Source organism: Leuciscus leuciscus (assembly GCF_965113295.1).
Source record: "Leuciscus leuciscus genome assembly, chromosome: 21".
Taxonomy (NCBI): Eukaryota; Metazoa; Chordata; class Actinopteri; order Cypriniformes; family Leuciscidae; genus Leuciscus; species Leuciscus leuciscus.
Genome location: NC_138745.1, coordinates 5,226,524 through 5,240,119, shown reverse-complemented (window position 1 = coordinate 5,240,119; position 13,596 = coordinate 5,226,524). Strand labels below are relative to the sequence as shown.

At 38.5% G+C, this 13,596-nt stretch overlaps 1 protein-coding gene and 1 long non-coding RNA gene across 2 annotated transcripts in view; both read left to right on the top strand.

The window, feature by feature from the left end:
• Positions 1 to 13,596, top strand: part of LOC309485404 — a 109,434-nt gene that overhangs the window by 78,391 nt on the left and 17,447 nt on the right. The gene's annotated exons all lie outside the window — the stretch shown is intronic.
• On the top strand, positions 3,281 to 12,048 carry cntd1 (cyclin N-terminal domain containing 1). Its single transcript, XM_082152177.1, has 7 exons — positions 3,281 to 3,671; positions 4,315 to 4,390; positions 4,466 to 4,646; positions 4,720 to 4,882; positions 4,971 to 5,115; positions 10,504 to 10,600; positions 10,730 to 12,048. Exons 1-7 carry the CDS (start codon positions 3,446 to 3,448, stop codon positions 10,829 to 10,831), a joined length of 990 nt encoding a protein of 329 aa, XP_082008303.1. The 5' UTR covers positions 3,281 to 3,445; the 3' UTR covers positions 10,832 to 12,048.

Sequence of the window (13,596 nt, the reverse complement as noted above, 5' to 3'; positions counted from 1 at the left end):
GGGCCTTTGTGTCATTGTGCGTTCAATATTTGACAGGACTGAACAAATGAAAAGAGAAAAAAGATTGGTATCTTTAATGATAAATGCCTTTATTTACATTGCCCATGATGACTGTAAATTCCAGTTTTTGTATTCCTCTCTTTCTTATGTGTGTGTGTGTGTGTGTGTGTGTGTGTTTTTTATTATTATTTTTTTTAGAACTTTTCACTAACAGTTTTAGGAAATTGGATGCATGCTAAGTGATTTCCACTGATCATATCAAAAGTTAATTTATTTTTAATGGCTTCATTGATGTTACACAGTTGCAAATATATGTATGTAAATATAATACAAATATCCAGAAAATGCAGAAACAGCCGGCGGACTGAGGAAATATATGGTCAATTATCTGGAGTTCCTGGACAGAAAAGAAGGGGAAATGAGAGGGAACAAGTCCTGCTTTTACCACATATGAATATAACTTTCTTTTACTTCAACCACTAACCTTGGCATTTACATGTTTTATATTGCAGTATCCAGTGCGCCTGGTTGTAACTTTTCAGAAAATTTGCGTCTGACAAACTTAACATAATATTACATACATAAAAGGATAAAACATTCTAATTCTAAAGCCTTATAATACTAATACACAAAACAAGGAGATTATAGGATAATTGATCCTATATTCTGTAATTCTATCCTATTATAGTATTTTTTTCACAAATAAACAAATTGTTTAAAACTTCTGAACAATAGTGTTAAACACTGACCAAAAGACAATTCATCTTTTTTGAGAATTGAGATATTGAGTAGTTTTTTTGTATTAACTTCCTTTTATTAATCGGAAAGTTTTATATCCATAAATTTAAATATACAAAGAGTAAACCCCACTTTGACATCTTCAAACAAGAAGTGAAGTTGTACTTAAATACAATTTCAACGTCTGTAAATAAGAAAGCAATAAAAACATCTAGAATTTGTACCACATTTAATATTCTTTAATAATATGCTTTTCTTTTTCTGAACAATAGTGTTAAACACTGACCAAAAGACAATTCATCTTTTTTGAGAATTGAGATATTGACCATCTCAGCAAATAACGATTAACACACAATAAACACAACATAACATCACAAACAAATGTCACAACCTTTTAAACATTTCTTTCATATTATTATAGACATTGTTTTCATATAAGTTTATATCTCTTTTATTTTACTGTGTGTATTTGTGAAAATGAGTAGCCTATGTGTTACCTATGCTTTGTCAATGTTAAGATTCTTTTTAATATGGCAGTAAAAATACTGCCGCTTTCTGAAGGTCTTTATAAGTTTATTAAAATTAAGCAAAAGAGACGGACAACTGTTTACTTTCACGAGCTGTCACGTATTCGAGCGTTTGAGCGTTTTAAACTATAAGTTTAAAGCTTACAGGCTTCCATACATCGACCGCCCGCAGCCTTTTCTGGGATTTTTAACGGTTCGATTCTCTCAAGTCTGCATTCGATGCATCCTCGATATCTAGAAAACATCCAGGCACTTTCATGCGCCCTCTGTACTTGACGGTTGATGATGACGTATACGAGAACACAAGGACGCAAGACTCCACCTTGGCCCGTCATCCACCAGCTCCACCGGCTCCCTTGTTCCACCGTCTCCACCTTGGTCAGACGTCACCCTGGCTCCACCGTGGGATTACGGTCTGCTGGTTACACCTCTGCCCAAACATTGTTGTTTCAGATGCAGAAAAGTTAGCTCATGCATTCATGACCTCTAGATTAGATTGATGTAATTATTTACTAGCTGATTGTCCTGCATCCTCAATAAAGAAGCTACAATTAGTCCAAAATGCAGCTGCTAGAGTTCTTGCCAGGTCAAGAAAATATGATCATATAGCCTAACACCAATTTATCGTCTCTACACTGGTTACCTGTTAAGTTCTGTATAATTTATAAAATGCTACTGACAAGGCCCTAAAAGGTTTAGTCCTGTGTATTTAACCGATCTTCTATCGCCCTACAGTCCATCAAAACTCAAGGCTTCTGGTAGTACTTAGGATATTTAAGTCCTCTAAAGGAGGGAGAGCGTTTTCGTATTTTATATTTCTCAGGTTGATGTGCGTGTTTATGTCACAAGCCTCAAATCAGAATAGATTTTTTGACATGCACATACTGCACGGATAAATTTCCCCTTGTTTGTGCATACTACTCTCCTATATTCCTTTTCTTTGTTTTAACGAGCAGACTTAATATTTATCTATTTCGGGTCCTGATTAGGAGATAACAAGCACATGAACCGTTATGCTGTTCATATTTATCAAACAGTCAAAACGCCCCGTCCCGCACCCAAAACAAGGCGTCTGTGGATAAGAGTATGAAGTGAGGACTGATGGGACGAGTGGTAGGAGAATTTTAGAATAACACAAATCATTTATGACATTTTATTGAACAACTGCAGCTCATTACAGAGGAGGCACAGAAGCTGCACATGAGGCGGCATTCAGGTGTATTTCCACTGACTTCTTTCAAGCTTCACTTGTTTAATGCAACTCAGAGGCATGCAATTGCATAAATATTGTTAAATAGATGTTTGCTTGTGCTTTATTTTTGAACTAACTAAAACGAAATGCTTAAAATAATGGTCAGAAAAAAAAACATAAAACAAATAAAAACATTTAGTTTTAATTTCACAATAGGCCATTCAAATATTAAATTAGATTACATTGTTTACTCATGTTTAAAATTCTACAAGTTTGGATGTTTGAAATAAATAATTTTGAAATCTCGACTGACAGGTTTGATTGCATAAAGTTGTGTGACAATTTGATGCAAGTTCAGTTTACATATTTTGATGTAGATCAGTGTTTTTTAAGCTTCTTCTTTTTTTGTTGTTGCATTTTTATTATTTAGTCACTGTATTTTACTATAACTTCAGTAAATAATTACAATTATTTCAATATTTTTTTCATTCATGAAGCCCCATGAGCCCCGTTTTTTGTAAACCACATGGTCCATGAACAAGCAACGTGTGTATCATAGGTGTAGATGCATAATACCTATTAATTACTTTAGTGAATTTAGTTTTGTTACATTTATTGTATTCTTGCATATTGTATTTGGGCCTTTATAGAACCACAGCCCTGGAAGAAATTTATTCAGAAGAAAACGTTGACCAGGCCACTTTTAAAACAACACGGTGATGGCTTTGTCACGTGGATCATGATACTTTTCTCAACGCTATTATGAACGGACAAATCACACAGTCGTTATGGTAATTGATTAAGGAATTCCGAAAAAACAAACAAACAAACAATGATTTTATTGAAATCCCTTTCTAATATTTATATTCTTGTGTCTGTTATAAAGTCTCAGAATTATAGGTTTGAATAATTATATTTGGATATATGAATATATCAATTATGACAAATTTGGCTCTCTGAGTTAAAGCGCGCCACCTGGTGGAAATCGATGTTTTTTATTGTGTGTTGTGTGTCTAAAAAGAGAAATCATTACGAACAAATGGCGCCAAGTCCTATGTTTTCCTCGCCCACAAAGGAGCAGAGAAACCTGAGATTTGGATTGGTGTCGTTAGACATTTTAACCGACATTCTGTCCAACCTCAACAAGAGAAACAAATCCAACTTGGAGAATGTGCCAGATCTCTGTGGATGTCTCAAAGAAAGGAGAATAGTGGGTGAGTGTGTTGGCCTCAAACTAGCACACTGGTAATATGTTAGTGAATTATTAACATATTTATAAACAATGTTCTTAACGTGATTCAGTAGTCTACCGATATATCTGCCTTTATCTTTTAATTGTCTGATAAGTGTTCTTGTCAAATTATTGGCGGAAGAGGGACTTTTATTTTGCTGCCGCTTAGAAACTCATCAAAGTTACGGAATTTTATAGATATGCGTTCATTTAGCAACACACTCCTATTTTATTAAGAGGGTTATTGATTCTGTATAAATAAAAATATGAGCAGGTTTTTCTAAGTAGGCTATAGTTAAATAATTTACAAAGTAGATGTCAGATTTAAGATATCAATTAAAAGTATTTACTGCAATGATTTTGACATTTACAAAATTCTAAATTTCTAAAGACTGTCTAAAATCGCAAAATATTAAATTAATAATTATTTTATTCCCTTGTTTTTAACAGAAATAAATTAATTTGCAAGTAATTATGAGAAAAATCGAAGAAATACACTTGAGCTTACATAAAAGCATAGATATTAATAGCCATGTTCCTATAGTATTGCAATATAACGCCATATCCCAAACATTGTACTATTACATTGATACTTTTTTGTTCACCCTCATCTATTCGGTCCACAGAGTGTGTATTTCGTCTTTGTGAGGAGCTTGGACTGAACCCTGTGGTTGGATATCAGGCCATCGAAATACTGGAGAGGTAATTTAAAGAATCTCGATTGAACATTTTTCATAATAAATATGTTTAAAACGCCTTCACTTTGTCATACTCTAGGTTCACGGCCAAATATATTGAAGATCTAATCCACAGCCAGAAAGGTCAGCCGATGCAAGGTGCTTCATCTGAGGACCCAGAGAACTACGAGGATCTCATCTTCCAAACACTCAAGAAGAAGCTCTTTCTCTTCATCCTCTCAAGCGTTCAGATAGCCAGCAAACTGGACCTGTACTCGAATGTATGTTCTGCTCATAAACAAAACAAATATTCCATGTGTTATGTAGTGATTTGCTCTATTTGCATTTATCTAGGTAGTTAATAATGACATGGGAATGAGATTTCTGCAGGCAGTCAATTACCCTTCCTCCAAAAAGCAACTCTTGGACTCGGAGATTCTCATTTTAAAAACTCTCGACTTTAATTTGAATGTCCCAAATCCTGTAACGTACGTGGAGACCCTTTTGGAAGTGCTGGGTAAGATTATTTCCAGTGTTTTTCTCAGGTAGCAGCTATAAATGGAACTCAGATAGTCTAAAACGCTGTGTTTTGTGCTCTCACACAGGCCATAATGATGCATCAGTCCCTGTGGCACAGCTGCATCGTCTGTGTGTGCATGTACTGCAGTTCATTTACCTGCAGAGGGAGACAATCTACACCTCATTGCTCATATCTGCTACCGGATGCCCCAGTCCTTCTGATGAGCAAAGGTACAGGCTATCTCCTGAATTTTCTGCTGTTTCCCCACCCTATTGACTCTCTCTACTCATAAAGGATGCTCTTAAAGGTAAAGGTTGGGATTTTTGTAGAGAAAACTATACATTTGCCATTTTTATAGCATTTTTCATGAAGCCAGTTTCAGGGACTATATAAGTTTGAGTTTTATTTTGAGCAGTTTAATTATTTTTTAGCAGTGTTATGGTAACTTACTCTATATGCGGCTGGTCATGTGCAGGTTTTATTCTGGGTTAGAGATCGCGAAGAAAACTGGATCAATCAGCTTTGACTAAAGTGACACTAATCTGAGGAATTAAAGCCACGCTTGTATCTTGTTTTTCTTCAAAATTAAAGGGATATTTCACCGCTGGAAGGATGAATGTGTATTTAAATTGGGTCATTTATGTAGTAGAATTGTGAAATTATTTTAGAAGTTGCCTTCTAGACTGAGAAAAGCCTGTAGTCTCTGGCCAAAAAAGCCTCCGATGACGGAAAATGGCTGAAAGATTTTTGCGTCATCAGAGTTTTTTTTCCAGACACACAATACAGAAATCTCTCGTCTCAGGGGGACATGAGATCATAAAACGAATCGATATGAATTTAGCGGTTTTGTGCAATTATTCTGAAGAGACTCAATTGCTTTATATGATGAACAGATTGAATTTAGTTTTTTATTCACATGAACCTGACTGGTTCTCGCAGAAGCTCAAACGCTCTGCGTAACATGAGAATGAACCTCATTGGTTCTTGCTGAAGCTCAAACACTCTGCGGAACATGAGAATGAACCTCATTGGTTCTTGCTGAAGCTCAAACGCTCTGCGTAACACGAGAATGAACCTCATTGGTTCTTGCTGAAGCTCAAACGCTCTGCGTAACACGAGAATGAACCTCATTGGTTCTCGCAGAAGCTCAAACGCTCTGCGTAACATGAGAATGAACCTCACTGGTTCTCGTAGAAGCTCAAACACTCTGCGTAACACGAGAATGAACCTCATTGGTTCTCGCAGAAGCTCAAACGCTCTGCGTAACATGAGAATGAACCTCATTGGTTCTTGCTGAAGCCCAAACGCTCTGCGTAACACGAGAATGAACCTCATTGGTTCTTGCTGAAGCTCAAACGCTCTGTGTAACATGAGAATGAACCTCATTGGTTCTTGCTGAAGCTCAAACACTCTGCGTAACACGAGAATGAACCTCATTGGTTCTTGCTGAAGCTCAAACGCTCTGCGGAACATGAGAATGAACCTCATTGGTTCTCGCAGAAGCTCAAACGCTCTGCGTAACATGAGAATGAACCTCACTGGTTCTCCCAGAAGCTCAAACGCTCTGCGTAACATGAGAATGAACCTCATTGGTTCTTGCTGAAGCTCAAACACTCTGCGGAACATGAGAATGAACCTCATTGGTTCTTGCTGAAGCTCAAACGCTCTGCGTAACATGAGAATAAACCTCATTGGTTCTTGCTGAAGCTCAAACACTCTGCGTAACATGAGAATGAACCTGACTGGTTCTCCCAGAAGCTCAAACACTCTGCGGAACATGAGAATGAACCTCATTGGTTCTTGCTGAAGCTCAAACGCTCTGCGGAACATGAGAATGAACCTCATTGGTTCTTGCTGAAGCTCAAACGCTCTGCGTAACACGAGAATGAACCTCATTGGTTCTTGCTGAAGCTCAAACGCTCTGCGTAACATGAGAATGAACCTCATTGGTTCTTGCTGAAGCTCAAACGCTCTGCGTAACACGAGAATGAACCTCATTGGTTCTTGCTGAAGCTCAAACACTCTGCGGAACATGAGAATGAACCTCATTGGTTCTTGCTGAAGCTCAAACACTCTGCGGAACATGAGAATGAACCTCATTGGTTCTTGCTGAAGCTCAAACGCTCTGCGGAACATGAGAATGAACCTCATTGGTTCTTGCTGAAGCTCAAACGCTCTGCGTAACACGAGAATGAACCTCATTGGTTCTTGCTGAAGCTCAAACACTCTGCGGAACATGAGAATGAACCTCATTGGTTCTCGCAGAAGCTCAAACGCTCTGCGTAACATGAGAATGAACCTCATTGGTTCTTGCTGAAGCTCAAACGCTCTGCGGAACATGAGAATGAACCTCATTGGTTCTTGCTGAAGCTCAAACGCTCTGCGTAACACGAGAATGAACCTCATTGGTTCTTGCTGAAGCTCAAACACTCTGCGGAACATGAGAATGAACCTCATTGGTTCTCGCAGAAGCTCAAACGCTCTGCGTAACACGAGAATGAACCTCATTGGTTCTTGCTGAAGCTCAAACACTCTGCGGAACATGAGAATGAACCTCATTGGTTCTTGCTGAAGCTCAAACACTCTGCGGAACATGAGAATGAACCTCATTGGTTCTTGCTGAAGCTCAAACGCTCTGCGTAACACGAGAATGAACCTCATTGGTTCTTGCTGAAGCTCAAACGCTCTGCGTAACATGAGAATGAACCTCATTGGTTCTTGCTGAAGCTCAAACGCTCTGCGTAACACGAGAATGAACCTCATTGGTTCTTGCTGAAGCTCAAACACTCTGCGGAACATGAGAATGAACCTCATTGGTTCTTGCTGAAGCTCAAACACTCTGCGGAACATGAGAATGAACCTCATTGGTTCTTGCTGAAGCTCAAACGCTCTGCGGAACATGAGAATGAACCTCATTGGTTCTTGCTGAAGCTCAAACGCTCTGCGTAACACGAGAATGAACCTCATTGGTTCTTGCTGAAGCTCAAACACTCTGCGGAACATGAGAATGAACCTCATTGGTTCTCGCAGAAGCTCAAACGCTCTGCGTAACACGAGAATGAACCTCATTGGTTCTTGCTGAAGCTCAAACACTCTGCGGAACATGAGAATGAACCTCATTGGTTCTTGCTGAAGCTCAAACACTCTGCGGAACATGAGAATGAACCTCATTGGTTCTTGCTGAAGCTCAAACGCTCTGCGTAACATGAGAATGAACCTGACTGGTTCTCCCAGAAGCTCAAACACTCTGCGTAACACGAGAATGAACCTCATTGGTTCTTGCTGAAGCTCAAACACTCTGCGGAACATGAGAATGAACCTCATTGGTTCTTGCTGAAGCTCAAACACTCTGCGGAACATGAGAATGAACCTCATTGGTTCTTGCTGAAGCTCAAACGCTCTGCGTAACACGAGAATGAACCTCATTGGTTCTTGCTGAAGCTCAAACGCTCTGCGTAACACGAGAATGAACCTCATTGGTTCTTGCTGAAGCTCAAACGCTCTGCGTAACACGAGAATGAACCTCATTGGTTCTTGCTGAAGCTCAAACACTCTGCGGAACATGAGAATGAACCTCATTGGTTCTTGCTGAAGCTCAAACACTCTGCGGAACATGAGAATGAACCTCATTGGTTCTTGCTGAAGCTCAAACGCTCTGCGGAACATGAGAATGAACCTCATTGGTTCTTGCTGAAGCTCAAACGCTCTGCGTAACACGAGAATGAACCTCATTGGTTCTTGCTGAAGCTCAAACACTCTGCGGAACATGAGAATGAACCTCATTGGTTCTCGCAGAAGCTCAAACGCTCTGCGTAACATGAGAATGAACCTCATTGGTTCTTGCTGAAGCTCAAACGCTCTGCGTAACATGAGAATGAACCTCATTGGTTCTTGCTGAAGCTCAAACGCTCTGCGTAACACGAGAATGAACCTCATTGGTTCTCGCACGTCAAGCAAACATCCTTGAGCTTCCATTTACCACAACTAATGAGGGCATTGATGATTTTTTAAATGTGAATAAAAGGTTAAATTCAATCTGTTCAAGATGTTATTGCTACTTTATTGTGAAGTGATTTTTGCATTCATTTAATTATATACTTCATTTTATCTTCCTTAAACTTTTGTGGCAGCAGTTGTGTTTTTTCTTGCCTTGTAAATGTGTTAAATTAGATTCATGATGTTATTCATATCAATATCTCTTTCACCAAAGAAATGAATTGCGCCGACTCTCTCATGAAAAGTTAGTCAAACTGACACTCTTCATGTTTCGTGTGATTGGCTGTTCACTGCACATGTCACACTTTCAGGTGCATGTGCTTAATTGAACTCTGATTCAAACCCTGACTGTGTCATAGGGCACTATATGAGGGGACAGCCATTTGTAGTGCTGTCCGAAACCATAGTGGACATTATCAAGGGCACTCATTCAATTCCATAATAATATCTAATAATAATATAATAATCCGCAATAACGAGTGTACAACTGATGTACGCTCAACGCCTAGAGAATACCCATAATGCACTGTGAGGGTCACGCCAAATTAATTCCCATGCCAGATGATGGCGCCCGCATCTGAATCATCCATCCATCCATTTTAAAAACCGCTGGTCCAGTGTGGCAACAGTAATATCAGGTATAAATAATTGATTATGATATATTTTTTTAAATGCTGGTTTTCATGACAGAGATCAAGATAAATCTTTTTATTACTACTGGAGCTGCCAGTTTGCTACGTTTCAATTAATTATTAAACTGCAAGCACAAACTATGCAAAAGCAGAAACCCTTCCGGCGCACTCAGTGTCCGAATTCACTCACTTGTTTTCATTCACTCCTTCAAGTGGACTATATTAGTGGAGTAATGTAGGGAATAGTGATTGAGGGTATAGGGGGCGATTTCCCCCTATATAGGGGGAGGTTGAGCCACTGTAGTCACTTGGACTATTTTAAACATTGTCTTTACTAACTTTCTGGGCCGGCAAGTTTCAATTAGGCCTATGAAGGAGTGAGACAGCTCTCAGATTTAATCAAAAATATCTTAATTTGTGTTCTGAAGATGAACGAAAGTCTTACAGGCCAGGGTTGGAACAACATGAGGGAGAGTAATTACTGACAGAATCTTCATTTTTGGGTGAACTAACCCTTTAAAGAGTGAGAATTTAGTGAGCGCTTTGAACCAGCTGAACGTGATCTAAACCAGGTTGGATTTGTAGGGTTTTGTCTCCTATTCTCAAACTCAGAGTTTGTTCAGCTGGCTTTGTTTAACAGGTTATTGACACTGGTGCTTTCAATATATTTCTCAGCTGTCCAACTTTTGGTTCAGCCAACGTAATGCATATACCTATTAATGCCCAAGCAACCGTATAACAACATGCTAAAAACCTCTAAGAACACCATTGCCCTGCCAACTGCCCACAACTCATGCCGGTGTGTTTTGCTCTCGCATTTCATTCGTGAAATGTAAATCTAGTTAATATATTTGCTGTTTGGTGGTGCATGAATTACACACTTCTCCTTCAATAAGGCCATTACTCATTCTGAGGTAAACGTCGCACCGCTTTGTGGTGGAACCTGCCATGGCCTGGGGAAATATGAAGGATATTTTGTGTTTGTAACAGAGCCAAGTTTGTGTCGGTGACGGAGGATTTCATGCTTCTGGGAGTTGGAGTCATTGCTGTGGCCGCCTTCATCCATCATATCTCAACATGGGAAAAGGTACAGAACAGCTTCTGAATCTACATCATGATTCAGTCAGTCAGCTGTGAAGTGTTTTTAAATATGTTACTTGCTTCAAACTTGACAATCTTAAAGGATTCTAGTGTGTTTGGTTCATGTGCACTGCAGGTAGTGGAGGAGCTGACAGGGATAACAGGGATTTCAGGCCAGAGTATCATGGACTTCGCGTATGTCACCCTGACACACATCACCAAGACCAAATCCATGTGACACTGGCAGTCAGAAATATGAAGTGTGAGGAACAGATTAGAGCAAGAGTACAGATATAAGAAGACTAGTGATGGTAACTGTACACAACATGAACAATAGTACTTTCTGTTTTGATTTCTCTCTCTCTCAACAAAAAAGAGAATCAACTGTTGTGAATGAACAATGCAAAGATAGAACATTGCAATAAAAGAACTTGTTATTCACATTTTATTATGCAACGATTTCTAAAAGAAAAGAATGTGTGAGGAGGCTTGTATATCAGATGATGCTAACAGTGTGACACTTAAATGGATAGCAATCATAATTTAATAATATTTTCAACATTTTATTTTATTATAACTAAATTACATTTTTATTTTATTATAGCTATATTTTTCTATCTAGTAAAATAAGCCATGAACAAAACAAACAAATTGTGTGGATTGTGAGATTGGCAGAGACATACTTTTTCCTGCTTAAGTCTTAAGACTTAAAACTAACTATGGTTTAATGTCATGTTATATTTTAGCTGAGGTACTCCATCGAGGCAGCATAGGCACACAACTGATGTAGAGGCCCAAAAGAAACCTAGATTTGGCCAAGCATTGAATATCACCCTAAAGGAGACGGAAATCCTTTAAAGCATTTATCATACAAACTCAGTGAAAATAAAAAATATAGATGGAAGATGAAGCGAAAGAAATGTTGATTATAACTATAATGTATTCAGTACTGGAAAGTATTGATAAAAAGTATTGTGAAGTACAGTACTGTGCAAAAGAGACAGACTAAATCCAGAAGAACTGCGGGAACGTCTCCGAGATGCTTGAAGAAACCTTCCTGCAAAGCTTCCTGTAAAACTATGCGCAAGTGTACCTGGACAAAAGCCATTTTAAACGCAAAGGGTCGTTACACCATATATTGATTTGAATTAGTTAATAGAAGTTAAATCATAAATAAATTCAATTTGTGATTTTATTTTTGAAAGCATTCTCACTTTACAGCATTTTAACACGAGTGCCAGTGCTTTTCCCAGTCCTGTAGCTTTGCAGGAAGGTTTCTTCAAGCATCTCGGATACGTTCCCGCAGTTCTTCTGGATTTAGTCGGTCTCAGTTTCTTCATGTAATCACAGACGGACTCGATGATGGTGAGATCAGATCATACCGGCTGTTGTCAGACTCCTTGTGCATACACAAATCTCACTGGATTATTACAATTAATGGCAAAAAGAATGTTTAAAAATGTAAAATTATATTTCCTACTGACACTACAGCAAAATATATAAATAACTGACTGAGGGGGGGTATTAACATAAGACTTTTGCACAGTACTGTACATCCGAGTGAAACAGTTTATTGGAAAAGAATGTAGGACAGGGACTTGGTTCTATCTATCGTTTTTTGATTGGATGTTGACCTCATGGGATAGTGAAGTGTCCATCGAATGGCCATTTCAGAATCTCAGGGGAAGTAGAAGGTCATCCGAGGACTTTTCACCTGTTTTTCGAATACCATGCATTCAGACTACTCTTTTGACGTGCTGCTTTTTGCATACTATATAGTAGGGAAGTATTTGATTTCGGATGCAGAGTTCTTTCTTTCGGTTACTTAAGTACATCATCTGGCTATTTACTAAAGCGTACTTTTTCTATCTTGAATTTTCAGTGTGAACGCATTACTCACACTAAACTACAAAACGGCATAGGATAGTGCACATGTATGCATGCAGAAGTAAGATAAATCATTTCTTTAGTCTGAAATTCATCTTGTAAAGGTCATGTAAACGCACTTACTGTTGACTGTGGTGAGCAATGGCAGAGGGGAAGAGTGCTTGAAACTTGTCTGAAAACAGTCATCATTTGCATTTCTGTTTGGTGTCTCCACACTTCGCCTTAAAATATGACCTAGAGAGACAACAGTGGCAATTATCATGCTTGAGCAGGTATTAGAGTCATCATGTCTCTAAAAAACACTCCTATCATTTAGCTTTCTTTGGTGCTGGAGAGACACCACTTTACTCTTGTGTAACGTTTCAAGCTAATGAGAAAAGATAGCAACTCTCTTGCTGAAATCTGCCCACAACTTTAATTATGTTAACTAAAACTTTGTTCCCAACTTGTACATTTTCTAAATAATGGACCTGCATTTACATATTTTCTATATGACTGCAACTCTCCTGGGTATAGGCTTTGGACTGCTCTAAAGCAGTTTTATTATTGGAGGATTTAACATAATAATTCAGGCCTGGGTGTTTAGAAATGAGATAAATGTCTAAGGAAAAAGTTCTTCTAAATGCTTTTCCACAGAGCTGTCTGTGTTTTGGTCTGGATCCAGTCCTGGTGGATGTGTTTCAGTCTGGCGGGGGAACAGAGGGCTTTGCTGGGGAAGATGCCACAAATATCCCCTTTCTTCATGTTCGGGTCTTCCGACAGACTACAGTTGTAACCAAAGAGAATATTGATTAGAACAAGAACACGAGTCCATATGCTTGATACATTTTTAATACTCAACATAAGCCAGATCAATTAGAGAGACCAGGCTGTGCTTTAAAGACTCCATGATATCACATCACTTTTGGGCAATAGGGCCTAAGGTGACATTAAAAGCTGTTTATTTTGTTTCATGTATGCATTTCTCCATGGATGCCGCTATTATCTTGTTATCGTGAATGCTTTGTTAAAGCATAAGGTCTACACGTGCATACATCTCAGATTGAAGCTTTCAGTCATCCAAGAAGAAGTTTTATTATGGACAATGAATGACGAAAGTCTCATACATTAAAAGCA

Coding starts and splice junctions, on each gene's coding strand:
- cntd1 (XM_082152177.1), top strand. CDS start 3,446: ATGTTTTTTATTGTGTGTTGTGTGTCTAAAAAGAGAAATCATTACGAA. Junction 4,647..4,719: donor AACTGGACCTGTACTCGAAT/GTATGTTCTGCT, acceptor GCATTTATCTAG/GTAGTTAATAATGACATGGG. Junction 5,116..10,503: donor AGTCCTTCTGATGAGCAAAG/GTACAGGCTATC, acceptor TGTTTGTAACAG/AGCCAAGTTTGTGTCGGTGA.